The sequence below is a fragment of the Odocoileus virginianus genome, chromosome 10, assembly GCF_023699985.2.
Source record: "Odocoileus virginianus isolate 20LAN1187 ecotype Illinois chromosome 10, Ovbor_1.2, whole genome shotgun sequence".
NCBI lineage: Eukaryota > Metazoa > Chordata > Mammalia > Artiodactyla > Cervidae > Odocoileus > Odocoileus virginianus.
In genome coordinates this window covers 29,339,615-29,363,095 of record NC_069683.1, presented here as the reverse complement: position 1 = coordinate 29,363,095, position 23,481 = coordinate 29,339,615, and the positions used below count along the sequence as shown (strand labels likewise).

Here is a 23,481-nt window from a genome sequence, read left to right as displayed (position 1 = left end):
TTGCACATATCCCCCTTCACCAAAATCACATATAGCTGACCTTTCCTCTTACCTCCTCAGAGCAGTTCCTTGGGGCTATCTGAGAGGCTATCTTCTGAACTATAATCCTCATTTTGTCCCAAATAAAACTTAACTCACAACTCTCATGTTGTATATATTTTTTTCAGTCAGCAGAGATAAAGCCAGAGATACCACTCTTCTAACAAGTTCCTAGTCGGTACAGAAACTACTAATCTAGGAAACACATTTTGAGAATCAGAGAATTAAAATTATAAAACTACTCATCCTTTCTTGTTTCACCAAAAACAAAATAATTAAATCATTATAGATATAGTTTCAAAAATCATGTACACATGAAAAAAGGGAGAAAAACAATAACAAACGAGATCAGCACCTTCTTACTAATCGAACAATATTTTGTTAAAAGTAAAATAAAGTTGAAAAGTCACACATTATTTTGCTGACATTTTCTTTCTTTTTTTGCCTGCACCATGTGGCATGTGGGATCTCAATTCCCCGACCAGGGACTGAACCTGCATCCTTTGCAGTAAAAGCATAGAGTCTTAACCACTGGACTGCCAGTGAAGTCCTTTGTTGACATTTTCAACCTACAAATAATCTATTCAGGACTGACTGTCCAATTAATAATTCTATACATCTTAGAAATCCACCTCTCCTAGAGCATCTCTTAGCCAAGGGAATATTTCCTGGAATGCCTAAGGTCAGGAAGAAGATCTGAAATGTGTATTAAGCAACTCCTATAACACCAGTTCTCATCTTTATTTACAAATATGAATCATCTGTGATGCCTTTAAATACATATATGCCCAGATCTCTCCCCCAAATCAACCAACTGTGATTCTTAAGAGTATGTGTGTAAGTTGCTCAGTTGTGTCCGACTCTCTGCAATCCCATGGACTGTGGCTCAACAGGCCCCTCCATTCATGGGACTCTCCAGGCAAGAAAATTGGAGTGGGTTGCCATTTCCTACTCCATCTTAAGAGTAGGGACAATCATTTGTAACCTACACAGGTGATTCTTCCTTATACAATGCATTGTCAGCACCTATACCTGAATAACCTATGTTTAATTCTGGGAATTCAAAACTATTTCAAAGAAGGCAATGTCATCAAATTGTGATGGCAATATTCAAAAATCTGGAGAAACTCTATGACCTTCCTCATCACATAACTATATTTCCTCCTTTCCCTGCCCCCTACTTCCAAACACCACAAGAGCTGGGGAACATAACTTTTCAGATTGATTAAATGCAGCCTAAAATAGAGCTGCTTTTTCTCTAGTTACATGTGTTGATCAACTGACATATTAATTGGGCATGTTTAAATTTCTTTGCCTTTAAGCTCTTGATGTACTTTGTATCTTTATGTATAAATAAAGAGAAATAATGTCAAAATGAGTTACCTGAAAACAGATATCACAATGAAATGGAAACCAAGTTTGTCATGAATAGGCCCTATGGGGAAAAAAAAGGACTTCCCTGGTAGTCCAGTGGCTAAAACTCCAAGCTCCCAATGCCAGGGTCTGGGGTTTGAGTCCTGGTTAGGGAACTAGAGCCCATATGCTGCAACTAAGAGCCAGTGAAGCCTAATAAATAATTAAAAAAAAAAAAATAGGCCCTAAGAGGAAGACAGTAACAAGAATTCTTCCAATGCATTTTATCATAACATCCTTTAAATAGTATCAGTTCAGTTCAGTAAAAGTTGCATGATAACGGAAGATTACTATGTCCTCTCATTTTTCAAAATGTTCATCTCATGGCACATGTACACAACACACACAAAAGACCTGAATGAAAGTATTAAAAAATCCCACCTAAAACTGCATTTTTAAGTAAAAAAAAAAAAAGTTACCTTTCATTAAGATTTATCAATATTAACCAAGTTGCCAAATCATTTTGTCAGGAGATCCATAATCAAGTTCACCTTTGAATACCATGACTCTAAATGTTTCTGTTTATGATATAGAATGTTTAAGACCCAATTAAGATGCCAAGTCGTCTTTGCCAGGAAAAGAGTAGGAAACATTCATTAGTCAGATAATCTTTTATTGAAATGGAACACACATTCTTTTGAGATCATGGCAAAGAACAAATATCAAACAATTTAATTAAATGAAAATTTTTATTTCTAAAGGATGCAAATTAAAGCAAACATAATCACCTACTATTTGTCTTTAAATATCATTAGTGCAAGATATATCTTACTCCTCACACTTGAATTACCCTGTACATTTAAAAGATAGTGCATCATAAATTTTTCACAGCTTTCTGCCTGACAGTTACTCATAAAATTAAATAGTGAGGTCTTTTTCCTCGCTTTCTCCTTTCTTAAAACAACACTGATATATAAAATATAGGAGGTGTGAAGACTTAATTTTAGTACATGTGCTAATATATCAAGACTAGACCAAATGTCAAAAGATGTTATATTAACAAAACAGGCCATCATCAAAGCCATTTTTAAAGCCTTAACAAAGTTCTACAATTTGCTACCATTATTCTTCTATATTTTTTATAAATTAATGAAACTTTGAAAATAGGATTATTTTCCTAAAAGTAAATATACAACCATTCTTTCCTCAGGAAAGTATTTGTCCTCATGCATATAGCTATATAAAATGAAACAATAATTGGCTAATAAGCACCTATTTCCTAAATAAAAAGCATTTCAATACTTTCACAACATTAGCTTCAAACACTTAAATAAACTTTTATTAAAGTGAATTTACTAATATAAAGTATCATGAGAATATACACATTTCTACCACCCAGTATGAGCTGATTCTAACCCATTTGTGGAATATATTTTATTTTAGGTACACTGCCAAAAGGTTAAAAATAAACATCATGAGGTGGCCAGAAAAAATCTTGATACATAGCAAGACTTTAGCTCTATTCAGAAATGGTATCCTTCATCCTGTGACCACAAAACATTCTGGTCTTAACTTACAAAACAACCCCCCAAAACGACATTTTGACTATGGAAGTATTTCAAAATATAACCTAACCTAGATATAATTATTGGAAGAGCCAAGAGATCTTTAAAACTCCATTTTTTCACAATCCAAGATCAGAAAAAACATGAAATTCCACCCAGTGGACCTTCTTCCATCCTGTACTAATTAGCCAGACTGAAAGATTTGCAAGGCATTGAATCTTACACCGCTTCTTTTGTATCTATTCTAAGTAGTAACTCTTGAAACAAGACACCCCCTCCCAAATATCTAGACATGTAGGCACCAAAAATGCTGTGCCCCATTTATTTAAAATAATCCTGAAAGACGTCTGCCTTCTACTTTTAAGAAAACTGAGTATAACTATCAAAACTAGGGAAACGATGTTCCTATAGTCAATGGATTTCTGCCAAAATCTAATAAAGACTGAGAAAATATCTATCTACATAGGTGCTCTCACTGCTTGGAAACACTATGAAATTTCACTTGATTTCAGACAATACATACCAGTAATTTTCAATGAGACAACTTAAATTTTAAAATCAGGCATACACACAGGTTCAAACCCAGATGTTTCATCACTCAGTACTCTGATCTTGGGCAAGTCACTTAACCAACCTGACAGTCTCCTCTACAAACTGGGGGTGATGATGATGACAACAATTGTGACAGAATGTATTGTTGCTGGGAGGCTCTGAGATGTAACTAATGTACAATCTCACATAATAGTAAAGTAACACTCATAATTCTCCAAGCCAGGCTTCAGCAGTACGTGAACCGTGAACTTCCAGATGTTCAAGCTGGATTTAGAAAAGGCAGAGGAACCAGAGATCAAATTGCCAACATCCGCTGGATCATCGAAAAAGCGAGAGTTCCAGAAAAACATCTATTTCTGCTTTATTGACTATGTCAAAGCCTTCAACCATGTGGATAACCACAAACTGTGGAAAATTCTGAAAGAGATGGGAATACCAGACCACCTGACCTGCCTCTTGAGAAACCTGTATACAGGTCAGGAAGCAACAGTTAGAACTGGACATGGACCAACAGACTGGTTCCAAATTGGGAAAGGAGTACGTCAAGGCTGTATATTGTCACCCTGCTTATTTAACTTATATGCAGAGTACATCATGAGAAATGCTGGGCTGGGTGAGGCGCAAGCTGGAATCAAGATTGCTGGGAGAAATATCAATAACCTCAGATACGCAGATGACACCACCCTTACGGCAGAAAGTGAAGAACTAAAGAGCCTCTTGATGAAAGTGAAAGAGGAGAGTGAAAAAGTTGGCTTAAAGCTCAACATTCAAAAAACTAAGATCATGGCATCCAGTCCCATCACTTCATGGCAAATAGATGGGCAAACAGTGGCTGACTTTATTTTTCTGGGTTCCAAAATCACTGCAGATGGTGAGTGCAGCCATGAAATTAAAAGACACTCCTTGGAAGGAAAGTTATGACCAACCTAGACAGCATATTAAAAAGCAGAGACATTACTTTACCAACAAAGGTCCGTCTCATCAAGGCTACGGTTTTTCCAATAGTCATGTATGGATGTGAGAGTTGGGACTATAAAGAAAGTTGAGTGCTGAAGAATTGATGCTTCTGAACTATGGTGTTGGAGAAGACTCTTGAGAGTCCCTTGGACTGCAAGGAGATCCAACCAGTCCATCCTAAAGGGAATCAGTCCTGAATATTCATTGGAAGGACTGATGTTGAAGCTGAAATTCCAATACTTTGGCCACCTGATGCAAAGAGCTGACTCATTTGAAAAGACCCTGATGCTAGGAAAGATTGAAGGCAGGAGGAGAAGGGGACAACAGAGGATGAGATGGTTGGGTGGCATCACCAACTCAATGGAGATGAGTCTGAGTAGACTCCAGGAGTTGGTGATAGACAGGGAGGCCTGGTGTGCTGTGGTCCATGGCACTGCGAAGAGCCGGAAACAACTGAGTGACTGAACTGAACTGACAATAACTAGTGCTGACGATAACATGAGAAATTAGAAAAATATATCTTTGTCAGAATATAAAATGATGTAGTCAGTTGCAGGATATAAAATTAACACACAGAAGTCCCTTGCATTCCTATACACTAATAATGACAAAACAGAAAGAGAAATTAAGGAAACAATACCATTCACCATTGCAACAAAAAGAATAAAATACTTAGGAGTATATCTACCTAAAGAAACAAAAGACCTATACATAGAAAACTATAAAACACTGATGAAAGAAATCAAAGAGGACACAAACAGATGGAGAAACATACCGTGTTCATGGATTGGAAGAATCAATATTGTCAAAATGGCTATACTACCCAAAGCAATCTATAGATTCAATGCAATCCCTATCAAGCTACCAACGGTACTTTTCACAAAACTAGAACAAATAATTTCACAATTTGTATAGAAATACAAAAACCTTGAATAGCCAAAGCAATCTTGAGAAAGAAGAATGGAACTGGAGGAATCAACCTGCCTGACTTCAGACTATACTACAAAGCCACAGTCATCAAGACAGTATGGTACTGGCACAAAGATAGAAATATAGATCAATGGAACAGAATAGAAACCCCAGAGATAAATCCACGAACCTATGGACATAACTTCAACAAAGGAGGCAAGGATATACAATGGAAAAAAGACAACCTCTTTAACAAGTGGTGCTGGGAAAACTGGTCAACCACTTGTAAAAGAATGAAACTAGAACACTTTCTAACACCATACACAAAAATAAACTCAAAATGGATTAAAGATCTAAATGTAAGACCAGAAACTATAAAACTCCTAGAGGAGAACATAGGCAAAACACTCTCCGACATAAATCACAGCAGGATCCTCTATGACCCACCTCCCAGAATATTGGAAATAAAAGCAAAAATAAACAAATGGGACCTCCTCAAAAGCTTTTGCACAACGAAGGAAACTATAAGCAAGGTGAAAAGACAGCCTTCAGAATGGGAGAAAATAATTGCAAACGAAGCAACAGACAAAGGATTAATCTCAAAAATATACAAGCAACTCCTGCAGCTCAAATCCAGAAAAATAAATGACCCAATCAAAAAATGGGCCAAAGAACTCAACAGACATTTCTCCAAAGAAGACATACAGATGGCTAACAAACACATGAAAAGATGCTCAACATCACTCATTATCAGAGAAATGCAAATCAAAACCACAATGAGGTACCATTACATGCCAGTCAGGATGGCTGCTATCCAAAAGTCTACAAGCAATAAATCCTGGAGTGGGTGTGGAGAAAAGGGAACCCTCTTACACTGTTGGTGGGAATGCAAACTAGTACAGCCGCTATGGAGAACAGTGTGGAGATTTCTTAAAAAACTGGAAATAGAACTGCCATATGACCCAGCAATCCCACTTCTGGGCATACACATCAAGGAAACCAGATCTGAAAGAGACACTTGCAACCCTATGTTCATCGCAGCACTGTTTATAATAGCCAGGACATGGAAGCAACCTAGATGCCCATCAGCAGACGAATGGATAAGGAAGCTGTGGTACATATACACCATGGAATATTACTCAGCCACTAAAAAGAATTCATTTGAATCAGTTCTAATGAGATGGATGAAACTGGAGCCCATTATACAGAGCGAAGTAAGCCAGAAAGATAAAGAACATTACAGCATACTAACACATATATATGGGATTTAGAAAGATGGTGATGATAACCCTATATGCAAAACAGAAAAAGAGACACAGATGTACAGAACAGACTTTTGGACTCTGTGGGAGAAGGCAAGGGTGGGATGTTTCAAGAGAACAGCATCAAAACATGTATATTATCTATAGTGAAACAGATCACCAGCCCAGGGATGGTGGGATGCATGAGACAAGTGCTTGGGCCTGGTGCACTGGGAAGACCCAGAGGGATAGGATAGAGAGGGAGGTAGGAGGGGAGATCCGGATGGGGAATACATGTAAATCCATGGCTGATTCATGTCAATGTATGACAAAACCCACTACAATATTGTAAAGTAATTAGCCTTCAACTAACAAAAATAAATTAAAAAAAATAAATAAAATGATGTAGTCCCTTTGGTAAACAGTCTGGCACTTCCTTGAACATTTAAAGACAGAAAAAAGGGACTTTCCTGACTGTCCAGTGGTTAAGACCCTATGCTTCCACTGCAGAGGGAACAGGTTCAATCTCTGGTCAGAGAACTAAAATCCTGCATGCCATGCAGCCAAATAAATAAATAAAAATAAAGACAGAGTAAAAAAAAATATCACCAAGCAATTCCACAAGTAGGTATATTTCCGAAAGAAATGAAAACAGGACTTCCCTCGTCGTCCACTGATTAAGAATCTGCCTGTCAATTCAGGGGACATGGGTTCAACTCCACAGGTAGCGTGGCAACTAAGCCTACGTTCCACAACTACTGAGCCCGCAATTCTCAAGTACCGAAGTCCATGCACCTAGAGCCTGTACTTTACAATAATAGAGGCCAGCACAATGAGAAGCCCACACACCACAACAAAGAGTAGCCATAACTCACCATAACTAGGGAAAGCCTGCCAGCAGCAATGAAGACTCAGCACAGCCAAAAACAAATAAATTAAGAAATCAATCTATTCAAAGTGCCTTGCTGTTAAAAAAAAAAAAAGTAAAAACACACGAATATGGGAAAAACGTGTACATGAATGTTCTCAGAAGGCTTATTCATAATAGCCAAAAGTGAAACAACCCAAACATCCATCAACTGATAAATAGATAAATGAAATGTGGTATATCCTAGAAATAAAAGCAAAAATAAACAAGGGGATCTAAACTAACTTACAAGCTTTTGCACAGCAAAGGAAATGTATACAAAATGAAAGACCACCTACAGAATGGTGAGAAATACTTCCCAGAGAGAAAATATTTGCAAGTGCTGTGACCAGAAAGGGTTTAATTTCCAAAATATACAAATAGTTCAAACAGCTCAATATCAAAAAAACAAAAAAATCAATAATTGGGCAGAAGACCTAAACTGACATTTCTCCAAAGAAGACATATAGATGGCCAACAAGCATATGGAAACATGCTCAACAATGTTGACTATTAGAGAAATACAAATTAAAACTACAATGAGGTATCACTTCACACTGGTCAGAATGGCTATCATCAAAAGCTTACAGATAATAATGCTGGAGAGGATGTGGAGAAAAGGGAACACTTCAGAATACTTCAAACTGTTGGTGGAAATGTAAATTGATACAGTTGCTATGGAAAACAGTATGGCGGTTCCACAAAAAACTAAAAGCAGAGCTACCATACGACCTAGTAATCCCACTTGCAGGCAAACATCCAGAGAAAACTCTTAATTTGAAAAGATACGTGCACCTCAATGTTCATCGCAGCACTATTTACAATACATATGAAAACAACCTAAATGCCCATCAACAAATGAATGGATAAAGCAGACACAGCATATAAATAAAATGGAATATCTTTCAGTTATAAAAAAGAATGAAAAATGCCATTTGCAGCAACATGGATGGACTTGAAGATTTTTATACTAAGTAAAATCTGACAGAAAAAGGCAAATATCGTATATCACTTACATAAGAAATCTAAAAAATGATACAAATGAACTTATTTACAAAATATAAACAGATGACACAGAAAACAGAGTTACCAAAGGGGAAAAAGGGCTGAGAGTGATAAAATAGGAGTGTTAACAGGTACTCGCTACTATATATAAAATAGATAAATGGGACTTCCCTGGAGGTCCAGTGGTTAAGAATCCACCCTGTAATAAAGGAGACCCAGGTTCAATCCCTGGTCAGGGAACTGTGATCCCAAGTGCTGCAGAGCAACTAAACCCATGCACCACAACTACGGAGTCCCACAGCTCTGGAGCCTGCTCAACACAACTAGAGAGCCTGTGTCCTGCAACTACCGAGCCGTCGAGCCACAACTAGAGTCCTTGCACCACAACGAAAGATCACACATGGCTCAACAAAGACCCCACGTGCAGCCACTAAAACTTGATGCAGCCAAATAAATAAATAAAATTATAAAAAATAAAGTAGCTAAACAACAAGGTTTGCTACTATATAGCAAAGGGAACTATATTCAATATCCTATGATGGAAAATAATTTGAAAAGACTACACACACACACACATATAATGTATATGTATGTATATATATATAACTGAATCACTTTGCTATACAGTATAACATTGTAAACCAGCTACACTTCAATTTTAATAAACTGTCAAGCCAGCAATCATTACCCAGCGACTATACCCTCAAAATGACTATATGATGAAATTTTCACATAAAACTAAATTGTCACTAGCAGACTTGAACGTCAAGATAGACTAAATGGAAATGCAATTTAAACCACAATGAGATATCGCATTATACTTTTTATTAGACTGGTGCAAAAGTAATTGCAGTTTTACACAGCTGAACTTTGCCATTTGATATTGGAATACATTCTTAAATAAATGTGGTTATGCTATACATCACTTTAATGAGAATTTCTTGCTTTATGTTCTTTGCTAATAAATTATTACTCGCTATTTATTTTATATCCATTTTAGACTATAGCGATGATGTTAAACAAAAAGCGAATTTGAATGATTTTCTTATTCAAGTTCAAAATGGGTCATAAAACAACGGAGACAACGCACAACATCAATACATTTGGCCCTGGAACTGCTAACGAACATACAGTGCAGTGGGGTTCAAGAAGTTTCGCAAAGGAGATAAGAGCCTTGAAGATGAGGAGCATAGTGGCTGACCACCAAAAGGTGACAACAATCAGCTGACTGTTGATCACTGAAGGTGATCATCTTATAGCTACACAAGAAGTTTCCCATGAACTGTGTCGACCATTCTATGGTCATTCAGCATTGGAAGTAAATTGGAACGATGAAAAACCTAGATAAGTAGGTACCTCATGAGCTGACTGCAAATTAAAAAAAAAATCATTTTTTTGAAGTGTCATCTTCTCTTATTCTATGCAACAACAATGAACCATTTCTCAATCGGTGGTTATTTGCAACAAAAAGTGGATTTTTATGTGACAACCAGCTCAGTTGAATGGACTGAGAACCAACGCCAAACTTGCACCATTCATGGTCACTGGTGGCTTGCTCCCAGTCTGATCCACTACAGCTCTCTGAATCTTGGTGAAACCATTACATCGGAAAAGTACGCTCAGCAAATTGATGAGATCCACCGAAAACTGCAACGCCTGCAGCCGGCATTGGTTAACAGAAAGGGCCTCAATCTCCACAATGCACGCTGCAAAACCAACACTTCAAAAGTTGAACAAACTGGGCTATGAAGTATTGCCTCATCTGCCATATTCAACTGACCTCTCTCTATCCGACTACCACTTCTTCAAGCATCTCAGTAACTTTTTGCAGGCAAAATGCTTCTACAACCAGCAGGAGGCAGAAAATGCTTTCCAAGAGTTCATCGAATCCCAAGGCATGTATTTTTAAGCTACAGGCATAAATAGACTTATTTCTCGTTGGCAAAAATGTGTTGATTGTAATGGTTCCTATTTTGATTAATAAAGATATGTCTGCATCTAGTTATAGTCCTATTTTGGTTAATAAAGATATGTCTGCATCTAGTTATAATGATTTAAAATTCATGGTCCAAAACCACAATTACTTTTCACCAATCTAGTAATATTAACTCAAGATAAACAATGATAGATTAAAGATGCATGGTGTAGCACCTAAAACCACCACCTGAAAAACAGACAGGTATAGCTAAAATTGCAAGAGAAGAAAATGGAATACCAAAAATATTCAGTTAGGTCAATAGAGCTGAGAAAACTAGTATATAAAATACCTCTACAGTAAAACAGACGAAAAGAATTCCCCAACAAGAAAGTTGGCTAATAATGCAAAACACATTTTACCATAGAAACAACATGTTAAATGATGACTATGATATAAAATCTCTGAATAAAGTTAAATAAAATTTGAGCCTGACATGAATCTAATCACCCAATGTTTGCTTGTTTGAAGACAAAACAATTAAAAAACACAGAAAGAAAGGAACACAGTAGTACACAAAGCCTGTTTCTCCAACTCTGAATTATAACCTGTTTGAGATCAGTCATTTCACAAACAGAAGTTTGTGAATCAAGTGTTCTTAATATTTGCTATATATTAGAAATAAACTGTAAAGTCTATTAATGATGAAAATAACTTCATTAAATACTAATTAAAGGCCAAAAATGAAAAAATAAACTAAAAATAAAGAAAGCCAAAAATGACATTTTATCATCAACTAATACAAACTCTTACAGTATATTATCTCTAACAGACATGCAATAAAATATTTACCAATACTGGACTTCCCTGGGGGTACAGTAGATAGAAATCCGTCAGCCAAGACAAGGGACACAGGTTCAGTCCCTGGCCTGGGAAGATTCCACATGCTAAGGAACTAGGCCCATGTGCCACAACTACTGAGCCTGAATGCTGCAAATACTGAAGCCCATGCACCTACAGCCTGTGCTCTGCAACAAGAGCAATCACCACAATGAGACGCGCTCGTGCCTGCAATGAAGAGTAGCCCCCACTCATCACAACTAGAGAAAGCCCACGACCAGCAACAAAGATGCAGTGCAACCAAAAAATTAAATAAATAAATAAATGCTACATTGACACTTAATGGTAGAGCTTAAAATTTTTTTTTTACCAATACTGAATCATTTAGTTTTAGTTTTAAGAGTATATAATATTCACATAGTTCCAAATTCAAACTTACACAAAAAGGCATACAATAAAAAGTCTAAGGGACTTCCCTGATTGGCCAGTGGTTAAGACTCAGCCTCACAATGCAGGGGCACTGGTTCAATCCCATCAGAGAACTAAGGTCCCACATGCTGTGGGGTATAGCCAAAAAAAAATTTATTTTTAAAAGTCTCTGCCTCTCATCTCCAGCTACCAGTGGAGGGTAAACAACACTAAAATATAATCGAGGGGTATACATTCCCAGTTATTGCCTGTGAGACCACAGATGTGATAACACTTTTCTTTAACACCAGAAATAATTTTCTTTTTGAATTGGGATTACTCACAAAACAGAAAACATCCAGATGACAAGATACTCGCACATGAATGCCGAAAATGAGATCAAATGGAATGTTACAGTATAATGAAGAATATTATGAAGAAACAATAAAATGAAATAAAAACATCAGCTAATATTCTATTAAGTCAGTCCTGACCAACACAGGACAGGAAATCTGCAGCAATGGAACAAAGGAGACAGTTGCAAGTTTCTGTGCCTACTTCCCAAATTGGTCACTCAAGAGTCAACATCACAAACCAGACTTACTAACTAGCTCCTGCTTGTGCATCAGATCATTCCTGAAGACTGACACCAACAAACAGCATCTGTGAGATTCAAATGGGCATTCAAAGAATTTACAAAGACAAACATCAACTTAGCACCACAGGCCTCCTCAGGTAAAAGGCTTCATACTTCATTCATTCAAGACTGAATTGCCAATCCTCAATTATTAACGGTTAAGTTATTCAGCTAGGAATAATTCAAGCTCATATTTGTCCTTCCCAGCTTTCAGTTTAGCCACTTTACAACTTATTAATGCTTTCACCTGAGAAGTAAAAGGACTTCAGCAAAAATGCTACTACCTGGAGGGTCCTTAGACCATGATTTCCCCAAATTATCAGAAGGCCAAAAGTGGCAAGATCATTAACCACTCCTGTGTTTTTAAGAGGAGAATCCTAAGAGGCTACTGGCCTACTGGCCCATTACTTATGGTAAATGCAAAAACCTGCTCCTGACCTAAGTCGGTGAACTTCAAAGGAACTGAAAGGAGATACAAACGGTTGCTAAAGAATTTCTTATTCCTACTTCTTGGAACAACTGGAATTCTAGATATATCTTTCATAATCTAACATCAACATATCTTTTACACTTTTATGGGAACTACTAGGAGTAAACTAGAAATGGGTCCCTGTGGCAAACAGGGCAATAAGTAATGTGGAAAAGCTGTATTAGTGCCACCAGTATCTATTTCTTACTGGCAAGGACCACTTCTCCAAAAAGGTAATCACATTCCCAGCCTCCTCTGCAGCTAGGCTGCAAGGGCATATGAAGCAAACTCAAGCAACAAGATACAAGAGAAAGTCTTTTGGGAAAATTTCTGGTAGAAATTGTCTTCCCTCATAGAAGGAAAGGAGGGAAGGTAAGGAGAGAAATTTTGCATAAGAAAAAATTGCACTTCCTCTTTTTCCACCTAATGTTGCATGAGATCAGCATGCTTAGAATTGCATATGCCATCTGCAATCACAAGGTGAATCATTATCAACACATAGAAAGATGGAAGGTACCTAGGACTGCTGAACTTGGTGGAGGAAATTCTTTAGCATTACTTAACAGTTTATCCTTGAGGTTCACTACACTTTTTAATTCACAGGTTAACTCTTTACAGGATGAATAAGTCAAAGACCATGATTTCCGAACTAGTGTTCTTAATTACTTAACAAAATTACATTCCACATGCACTTGTTGAGCATCTACTGTGTTCCATGCACTAGGCCAGAAAGCTTTTATGTGAGCTACTTTAATTATCAAAATAGCCCCATAGGGTATTAAAATTATCATTGCTGATAAGAAACATGAGGTTCAGAGAAGTTTAAGTGACTTGTGCCCAAAGTCACATGATTAATAAAGATTAACAACTAGGATTCATATCCATGTTGTATATCTCTAAGCTAGGGCTCATTCTAGTAGCTGTGATCAGCTACCCTACCATTCAAATCACCTTTACGATCTCCATATTCATATGCTGCTGGGGCTGCTAAGTCACTTGAGTCGTGTATGACCCTGTGCGACCCCATCCCTGGGATTCTCCAGGCAAGAACACTGGAGTGGGTTGCCATTTCCTTCTCCAATGCATGAAAGTGAGAAGTGAAAGTGAAGTCGCTCAGTCGTGTCCAACTCTTCGCAACCCCATGGACTGCAGCCTACCAGGCTCCTCCATCCATGGGATTTTCCAGGCAAGCCATATTCATATAACTGTGGCTAAAAAGACCAAATCAAGGAAAATCGCACATAAAAATTCTTCAGCACTTCTGTTCTTAACCCAAGTGGTGGCAACTTTCACTATTACGCCTTAGTTTAATTCCATCTAACTCTGTTTAAAAAAAATTCTCCCTCTCATGATTTAAATTCTCATTTAAATTCTAATTTTTAAATTCTAATTTGAAAGAATACTATATTGAGAAACATTTGCTGAATGAACAAAAAAGACCAGGGTCCAGAACCTGACTTGCAACTTCCAATTTTCATTATCTAAAACTCAACTGATTACAAATCACACTGTGTTACACTAAGAAAAAATGCTCCCATTTAAATTGATTCAATGCTGTATCACAACTTATTAAAAGAGCTCTTAAACTTCGTTAGATTTTTAGCATACATTGCTCCTGTGCATAATTTTTAAAAGGTAAAAGTAATAAATTGGTGAATAAATTGGTCACATTCAGGTTCAAATTCTTCTGAATCACTTTTCTGAAATCAGTCATTACTGTTTTTCCACACAATATCATCTTCTGTGCCATGAAAAGCCTGGATGATCCAACATTTGTATTCAAACCATATCTCTGGGATTTTTCTTCCAAGACGCTGGAAACTACTCTGCAAGTTCTGTGCATGAAGAGACAACAACCACATCACAAACAAAAGCAACTATAAGATGGATCCAGATTTTAGAAATTTAAGAATGTAAAAATACATGCTTATGAGAATTAATAAAACACAATAAATATAGATAGCCAGTGGGAATCTGCTGTATGACTCAGGGAGCTCAAACTGGTGTTCTATCACAACGCAGAGAAGTGGGATGGGGTGGAAGAGACATTCAAGAGGGAAGGGACACGTGCATACCTATGGCTGATTCATACTGATGTATGGCAGAAACCAACACAACATTGAAAAGAAACTATCCTTCAACTAAAAATAAATTAAAACTAAATTGAAAGAGAAACACACAATAACTTACTTTGTTATCTTGCATAAGACATCCTGAAGCAACCAATGGTGAACATCTACCATGCTTGGCGTTTTACCTAACTTGTTTAACTCTTTACAGAGCAGCAAAATGTTAGGCATTAACCTTATTTTACATACATGAAATATGAGGCTCAGAGAACTTAGTGGTTTGTCCTAGATGGTCCAGCTAATAAGTGGCAGAGCTGGGTTTCAATTTCTGTTCTATCTTCAAAGTTCTTATTCTTTTTTACCACTTCAGTGGTTCTCAAAATTTAGAGCACATAAGAATCACCTCAGAGTGGGAAAAATACTGCATATATTTGCAAATCATTTAGCTGACAAGACAAATGTATAAAGAACTTTTATGGGACTTCCCTGGTGGCCCAGTGGTTAAGAATCTGCCTTCCAATGCAGGGAACATGGGTTTGATACCTGGCTGAGGAACTAAGATCCCACATGCCATGGGGCAACTAAGCCTTCATGCCATTACTAAAGAGCCCACATACCACAACTAGAGAAGCACCCATGACAATTAAGACTCAGCAGAGCCAAAAAAAAAAAAAAAGAACTCTTACAACTCAATAGGAAAAAGACAATCCAATTTAAAAATGGGCAAAGGATTTGAATAGCCATTTCTCCAAAGAAGATAAGCAAACAGCCAATAAGCACACACAAAGGCACTCAACATCCTAAGCTATTAGGGAAATGCAAATCAAAGCCACAATATGATACCACTTCATACCTACTAAAGGCTTCCCAGGTGGTTCTGTGGTAAAGAATCGGCCTGCCAGGCAGGAGACTTGAGTTGGATCCATCCCCAGAGAAGGAAAGGCCAAACCACTCCAGTATTCTTGCCTGAAAACTTCCATGAACAGAGGAGCCTGGCAAGCTACAGTCCATGGGGCCGCAAAGAGTCAGACATGACTTAGCAACTAAGCAACAACAATCACGCCTACTAGAATGGCTATAATCAAAAGACAGACAATAACAAACATTGGTAAAATGTATAGAAACTGGAACCTTCATACATTATAGCTAGCAGTAATATTAAATGGTATAGCCACTTTGGAAAACAATTTCAAAGTTCCTCAAAAAGTTAAATATAGAATTACCTCACGACTCAGCAATTGCACTACTAGGTATATACCCAAGAGAAATGAAAACATAAGTCCACAGAAAAATTTGCTCAAAGGAACATTATTCATAATAGCAAAAAAAGTCCATCAACTGATGAACAGACTAAAAGAATGTAGTATACCCACACAATGGAATATTATCCTGCCATAAAAAAGGAATGAAGTACTGATGCCATAACATGGATGAACCTTGAAAATATTATGCTAAGTAAAAGCTGAAGACCACATATTGTATGATTCCATTTATATAAATTTTACTTCCACAGAGACAGAACGTAATTGCTTAAGGCTGGATAAGGTGATGGGAAGTGACTGCTAATAAGTAGTTTCTTGAAAGGAGACCAAAAATGTTCTGAAGCATGATGATGATTGTATAACCCTATGAATATACCAAAAAAAAAAAAAAAAACCCACTCTGAATGGGTTAAATGTATGGCAAGTGAATTAGATCTCAATAAATCTGTTTTTTAAAAATCCTCTAGGGATTTCCCTTGAGGTCCAGAGGTTAAGACTTTGCCTTCCAGTGCAGGGGGCACAGGTTTGGTCCCTGTTTGGGGAACTAAGGGCCCACTTGCCTTGAGGTGTGGCTAAAAATTAAAAACCAAACAACTGTCAGAAGAATTATCATTAATACTACTAGGTGCCAGAAGACAATAAACCTCAAAGACAATTCTTAAATAAAAAATTTTAAAACCCCTACCCTTCTTACTTAACTTATATGCAGAGTACATCATGCAAAATGCCAGGCTGGATGAAACACAAGCTGGAATCAAGAATGCCAGGAGAAATATCAATAACCTCAGATATGCAGATGACACCATCCTTATGGCAGAAATCAAAGAGGAACTAAAGAGTCTCTTGATGAAGGTGAAAGAGGAGAGTGAAAAAGTTGGCTTAAAACTCAACATGCAAAAAACTAAGATCATTGTATCTGGTTCCATCACTTCATGGCAAATAGATGGGGAGAAAATAGAAAATGAGACTTTATCTTCTTGGGCTCCAAAATCACTGCAGATGGTGACTGCAACCATGGAATTAAAAGATGCTCCCTCCTTGGAAGGAAAGCTATAACTAACCTAGAGAGTGTGTTAAAAAGCAGAGACATTACTTTACTGACAAAGGTCCATCTATTCAAAGCTATGGTTTTTCCAGTAGTCATGTACCGATGTGAAACTTGGACCATAAAGAAGGCTGAGTGTCAAAGAATTGATGTTTTTGAACTGTGGTGCTGGAGAAGACTCCTGAGAGTCCCTTGGACTGCAAGATCAAACCAATCAATCCTAAATGAAATCAATCCTGAATATTTATTGGAAGGACTGATGTTGAAGCTCCAATACTTTGGCCACATGATGTAAAGAGCTAACTCATTAGAAAAGATCCTGATGCTGGGAAAGATTGAAGGCAGGAGGAGAAGGGGGCAACAGAGGATGAGATGGTTGGATGGCATCACCGACTCGATGGACATGAGTTTGAGCAAGCTCCAGAAGACAGTGAGGCACAGAGAAGCCTGGCATGCTGCAGTCCATGAAGCTGCAAAGAGTTGGAAACAAATGAATGCATGAACAATAAACAAGACCAGATTACTTCTGCGTGCTAAGTCGCTTCAGCCGTATCCAACTCTGTACGACCCTATGGACTGTAGCCTGCCAGGCTCCTCTACCCATGGGATTCTCCAGGTAAGAATACTGGAGTGGGTTGCCATGCCCTCCTCCAGGGGATCCTCCTGACCCAGGGACCAAACCTGAGTCTCTTAGGTCTCCTGCATTGGTTGGTTCTTTACTGCTGGCAACACTTGGGAAGCTAGATTACCTCTAAGTTTCCCTTTTATATATAAAGGTATCTGAGACAATGAAAAAAAAGTCTCAGAGCTCATCAACAGACTCCAGAATCCAATCCCCAGTGACCCTCATGAACCAACAGTTTGGAGAAGGTAACATATAGCATAGCAATTCCTTACTTGAGGTCACTAGACCTGCAGATGTCTACAGTTAAAGGACAAGTGCTTCTTGAGCCAGTTTAAATTTTTCAGAACATCTGTAAGAAATCATACATACACTTAGCCCTCTCCGAGGTAAAGTTTACATATTTTTGCCTTTGGTTGTAGTCGTGTTACTAGCCTTAAAACACTGACTCAAAGCTGCCTCACAGCTCAGTATATGAAAAATAAAAAGAACACAAATTATTTGTTATAATGTATTCTGATAGGCAAATGTTTCCAAATATGGGAGCCATTATGAATTCCTTGGTTAAAAGCTTGGGAAATACAGATACGGGGAAGTAAACAAGTCTAGTGAAGTGAAAGTCACTCAGTAGTGTCCGACTCTTTGTGACCCCATGGACTATCCAGTCCATGGAATTCTCCAGGCCAGAATACTGGAGTGGGTAGAGTCTACCTCAATAAGATTCACTTCCTATCAACTGTGACTTGGTTTCCATTTTCACCCATAAAATCAACAAATACCATAGTATCCACCTGACTCTAAAATTCTAAGATTTTTTAAATATTATATAACAACCTAAAAATGTCTGCTAAGAAGGCAGTTCTTTTATTCCGGGTCCCTTCAAAGAACTTTCTTTACTGACTGGAGTTATCACATCATTAGAATAAACAAGAAATACATTATATTAATAAACAACACATAGGCTGTAGGATTCAGAAACGTACTTATACATGGCCTTAGAAAGCAAAGAGAGAATAAACTAATAATAAACTAAAAAGAAAGTAAAGTGTGCTTGTGTACTGCTGACAGCAAAAGTCAACAGGAAACACTTCAGTATAAAATCTCCCCAAAGCATGGAATGTCCCTGATTAACAACAAATGAGTTATCTTTCCTTCTTATACTTCACTCCCAATACACCAGCTTCCACATGCACCCCTGGAACAAATAAACTGAAGAAGGGGAGGAGAGCAATGGAAAAAAAAACACGATACCATAATCAGCCTCCTTTCAAAATTCCACAAGGTGAGAGGGAGTGGGGAACTAGCCATGGTTGGTGCTAATAGTGGTTTAGTCACTAAGTTGTGTCTGACTCTCTATGACCCCATGAACTGTAGTCCACCAGGATCCTCTGTCTATGGGATGTCCCCAGGCAAGAATACTGGAGTGGGTTGTCTTTTCCTTCTCCAGGGGATCTTCCACACCCAGGGATCAAACACGCAGACCCACGTCTCCTGTACTACAGGCAAATTCTTTCACTGCTGAGGCACCAGGGAAGCTATAACCCAGCATAAAATTTTCATATTTACAGTTTAATGTGTTGTGGACTTTTTTCTTAATTTTTTTTTAAGTCACAAAAATTTTTTCTCTATCTACTTCTTTATGTTAAAAATCAAAGTTATCTGAATTTGGGGAGATAGTAATTTAAACTGAGTATAACACTGGTGGGGGATGCATCAGTGAGAAGGAGAGTTACTTGTGGGATTTTGGGGAGGAAGATGGTGGTGAGAGCCTCAAAAAAGGAAAAGCAGGCAAGATCCTTTACAACAAAATACATATAAAAATCCAAGCTCAGAGACTTTCTAATGAATTTTTAAAAGGTCATTCCACTTGCTAAGACAGACCAGAAAAGCCAGACCATCTTCTCCTCAAGCAATAAAAGTTATGACTATTGAGAATAGACAATTTTAAACTTCCAATTCAGCATTACCATTAGGGAGAAAAAAGCAAATCAGAAATCTAAAGTTATGTTTTAGAAGGTAATATAGTATTCTGCTCACAACTATATAAGAATGAAGGGATTCGTCTCATTTATTTAATACAAAGGAGAACACACTCCTTTAAAATATAAAGAATCCCATAGATCCTTGGTGCACCAACAATCACTGTATTTACATATTACATATAAATACATATATATTCAGGCTTCCTAGGTGGCTCAGTAGTAAAGAATTCTCCTGCCAATGCAGGAGACTCTGGTTCAATCCCTGGGTCAGAAAGATTCCCTGGAAGACATGGCAACCCACTCCAGTATTCTTACCAGAAAAATTCCAGAGGAACAGAGGAACCTGGTGGGTTACAGTCCATGGGGTCACAAAGAGCATGCACACACACAGATATACTCAACATCAAATAGCCACAGTACAATTTAAAGTGCCTACATGAGTCAAATTAAAACACAACTCAATGACACCACCTATTGTTGTTAGTCACTAATTTGTGTCCAACTTCTTTGCGACCCCATGGACTGTAGCCCATCAGGCTCCTCTGTGCATGGGATTTCCCAGGCAAGAATACTGGAGTGGGTTGTCATTCCCTTCTCCAGGGGATCTTCCTGACCCAGGAACTGAACGCGCATCTCCTGCATTGACAAGCAGATTATTTACCACTGAACCACCCAGGAAGATCCAACACCACCTACAGCTCCCTATAAATAGAGCTTATAAAATATATCACCTAAAAACTAATAAACTGCACTTAAATATAACCAGTTACATCCACTTAACAATTCTGCCAGCTTAAACAAAAAGTACAAAGATACAAACCCGAGTAAGACTTAGCCTATGACTTCAAGGAATTCACATGATGGGGGAAGACAGAAGCGTGTGAAAATCAAAATCGTTTGCGATCACAGAGAAGAGCAAACTCACAAACTTAAACGGTAACCAGAATCTGCCAGATGAAAACTGGAAGGGTGCAAACAAAGGCATGAATGTAGAGAACACAATTAGATAACCAGAAGTCCTGAGTGGCCAAGCCAGAGGATTAAGAAAGAAGGATAAATGGGCATGAAATGGTAGTAACTAAGCCAGGAAAACGGAGCTTGTGGCTTGCAGCTGGGTTGCAAAGGGCTACATATTCTATAACAAAGTGTTTGTTTGGTCTTTATTTAGAAGACCACAGAGAACCTCATATATAATAGTTATTAGAAAGTTAACTGATGACAATGTGGAAAACAGATTTAAATGGAGATTGGGAGAAGATTAGAAGATATGAGAACACTAAAGCAATAATTAGGATATTACCGCAACAATGCAAGTGAAATGTAATGAAGTCAGGAAAAATACAAACAACTAAACAGCAGCAGCGGGAGCAACAACCCATGCCAACTTAGCATCAACTGTGTGTCCATCTAGTTGACCATAAGTCAAGGAAGAGGCAATAGGGGAAATAGAGAAAAGGATGCAAACAAGAAGTCTTTAGAATATAATCAAAAGGACAATGACTACTGACTATTCATACCCCACAGAGGAACTTTACTTACAAACTCAGTCTGCCTTCCTAAACTGCTAAAATATAAAATGCTTTAGTTCACTTAATAGTTGTTACAAACTTAATTTTAACCATATGAAAAATTTCGGGTATCTTGCACAGGAATTATTTAAGTCTAAAAATATCCCTGTGGCCACAAGAAAAGCAAAGAAACAAATACAGAACTAAAATAGAGTAGTTTTCACTTGAAACTAACACAACATTGTTACTCACCTATATGCCAATGTAAGAATGTAAGTTAAAAAAAAAAGCAGTTTCCAGTCAGAAAACAATGATCTTGGTATATCCAAGTTTGGACGAGTCTAAATTAATATGGCTTAGTTAGAAACCCTGAAAAGTTATGTAAATAGTAGAAATATTCATAAACACTACCTAAATTAAATATGGGAGGGGAAAAAAAGGAACTATCAAAAAAATCTTTGGGCTACAAACAATTCAGCTACCTGAACACATAATTATGACAACACATAGTTGGTATTTTTCATGAAATCAACGAGGTTTTGTGCACCACAGGAAAAAATCTGATGAGGCTTAGAGACCCAATTTCAATTTAATAAATACATTAATATAGGGAAATAAGAATAGCAGCTACTCTGCTTCAACATGCTAATCAACCTTTACAAAATTATGTTTGCTGTCAGTTTGTATTATAGAACTGCTAAAACAGTGGTGTTTCTTTCAATAAAATGAGTCATGATTACCTCTATAAAGAAAGTTATTGACTTTCACAATGCTGGCAAGATGTCTTATCTTTTAAATTCAAAGTTAGCTGATTGTGGATACAGGTTAAGTTTAACAATAAAATCCGATAAACATATGTCCCACTAAATTTAATGTTCAAACTTATATCTGTCATGTTCTAACAATCATCTGAGGTTGACTGGCTCACCCCCAGATATTAATCATTAACCAGGTGTCAGTTTAAAATTCCATGTGAAATCGTTAAGGTCAATAAACGCAGAAAGGTCAATTTACTAGAAGGATTAAATAAGAATTTCCATTTCACTGTTTATATAATTTGATAAATTTGTAAGAACTTCTTTTTCATAAAAGTATGTGAACATTATAGGTTTCTCCACTGAAGGAAAAAAAGTTTGTATTGTGTTAGTTCCAGTTACAATTTCTAGCTGAGTTAAAGCTCTAATAGCCTTAAAGCAGGAAATCCAAAAGGAAATTCCATCATCAGTTCCTGGGGCTTGGTAACTCAAAGGTTCTTTGAAACAGAGATATAGAAGTTCTCCAACTATTTACTATAACCTTACCTCATATCTTCAAGCAAATCACATTCTGCTTGATGTTTGGCTTGAAGTTTTGTCATCTGTTCAACTTGAATGTTTTTCAGTTCCTGTGTAACTTTCACCTGAAATATATCATATATTTATAAGGGCTTACCGCAACTTTAAAAAATTATTTAAGGAAAATATGTAATACTTGTCAGAATATATAACTGTTACTTGCCTCTCCCCTGAGGACCACAATCCTGTTATTAGCCACCTAATTTTGTTTACTGCAGATATTTAATTTTAACAACTAGCCAAAATAACCTTGAAGCAGAAGCTAAATGAAAGTACATGAGTATATAAATTACAGATTAAAGAGGTGTAAAATAAACTGCCAGTCGTTTCATTTCATATACAATACCTATCTAGGTCTTCTTAGAGCTTTAAAAGAGTCTGTCTTCTATTTCCTCCAAACAGGATTCAAAGGTTATGAACCATCAGGAGAGGTGAGCAGAGCATAGATGGGAGAAGGAGACATAAGAATGCCTAACATCTAATGACTGAAATTTACACAATCATGAAATTATATGCATCTATCAACTACAAACATTATTCTATAATGGCTAGGAGAAGCACACTCCCAGGATGACGCCCTCGCTGACAGCACATCAAATCACAACCTCTTGTTCACAAAGAAGAAAGCAAAAGTGACCTTCCAGCATATGCAGTGCTTTTAAGCCACCCCAGCAAGCCGGTTCCCGTGGCGTTTCCACTTCAAACAGAACAGTAAATGCAAATTGGCCAGTGCCTCGCCCGCCAGGCCGGGATTCAGGTTACAGTGGGCCTGGAACCCTCTCCGCCACCGGAGCAGGGCTACCGGAGGGCTATGTGTGAAAAGAAAAAGACTCACTTGGAGAACCCAGGTGAGAAACAGAAA

At 37.5% G+C, this 23,481-nt stretch overlaps 1 protein-coding gene across 4 annotated transcripts in view; it reads right to left on the bottom strand.

Annotated features, from left to right (window-relative positions):
- FCHSD2 (FCH and double SH3 domains 2) overlaps positions 1-23,481 on the bottom strand; it is a 247,863-nt gene that overhangs the window by 223,090 nt on the left and 1,292 nt on the right. For all 4 annotated transcript variants that reach the window (XM_020902752.2, XM_020902754.2, XM_070473282.1 and 1 more), the window contains exon 2: positions 22,587-22,684. In XM_020902752.2, the coding sequence (XP_020758411.1) occupies positions 22,587-22,684 (98 nt within the window). The remainder of the gene's footprint in view (positions 1-22,586; positions 22,685-23,481) is intronic.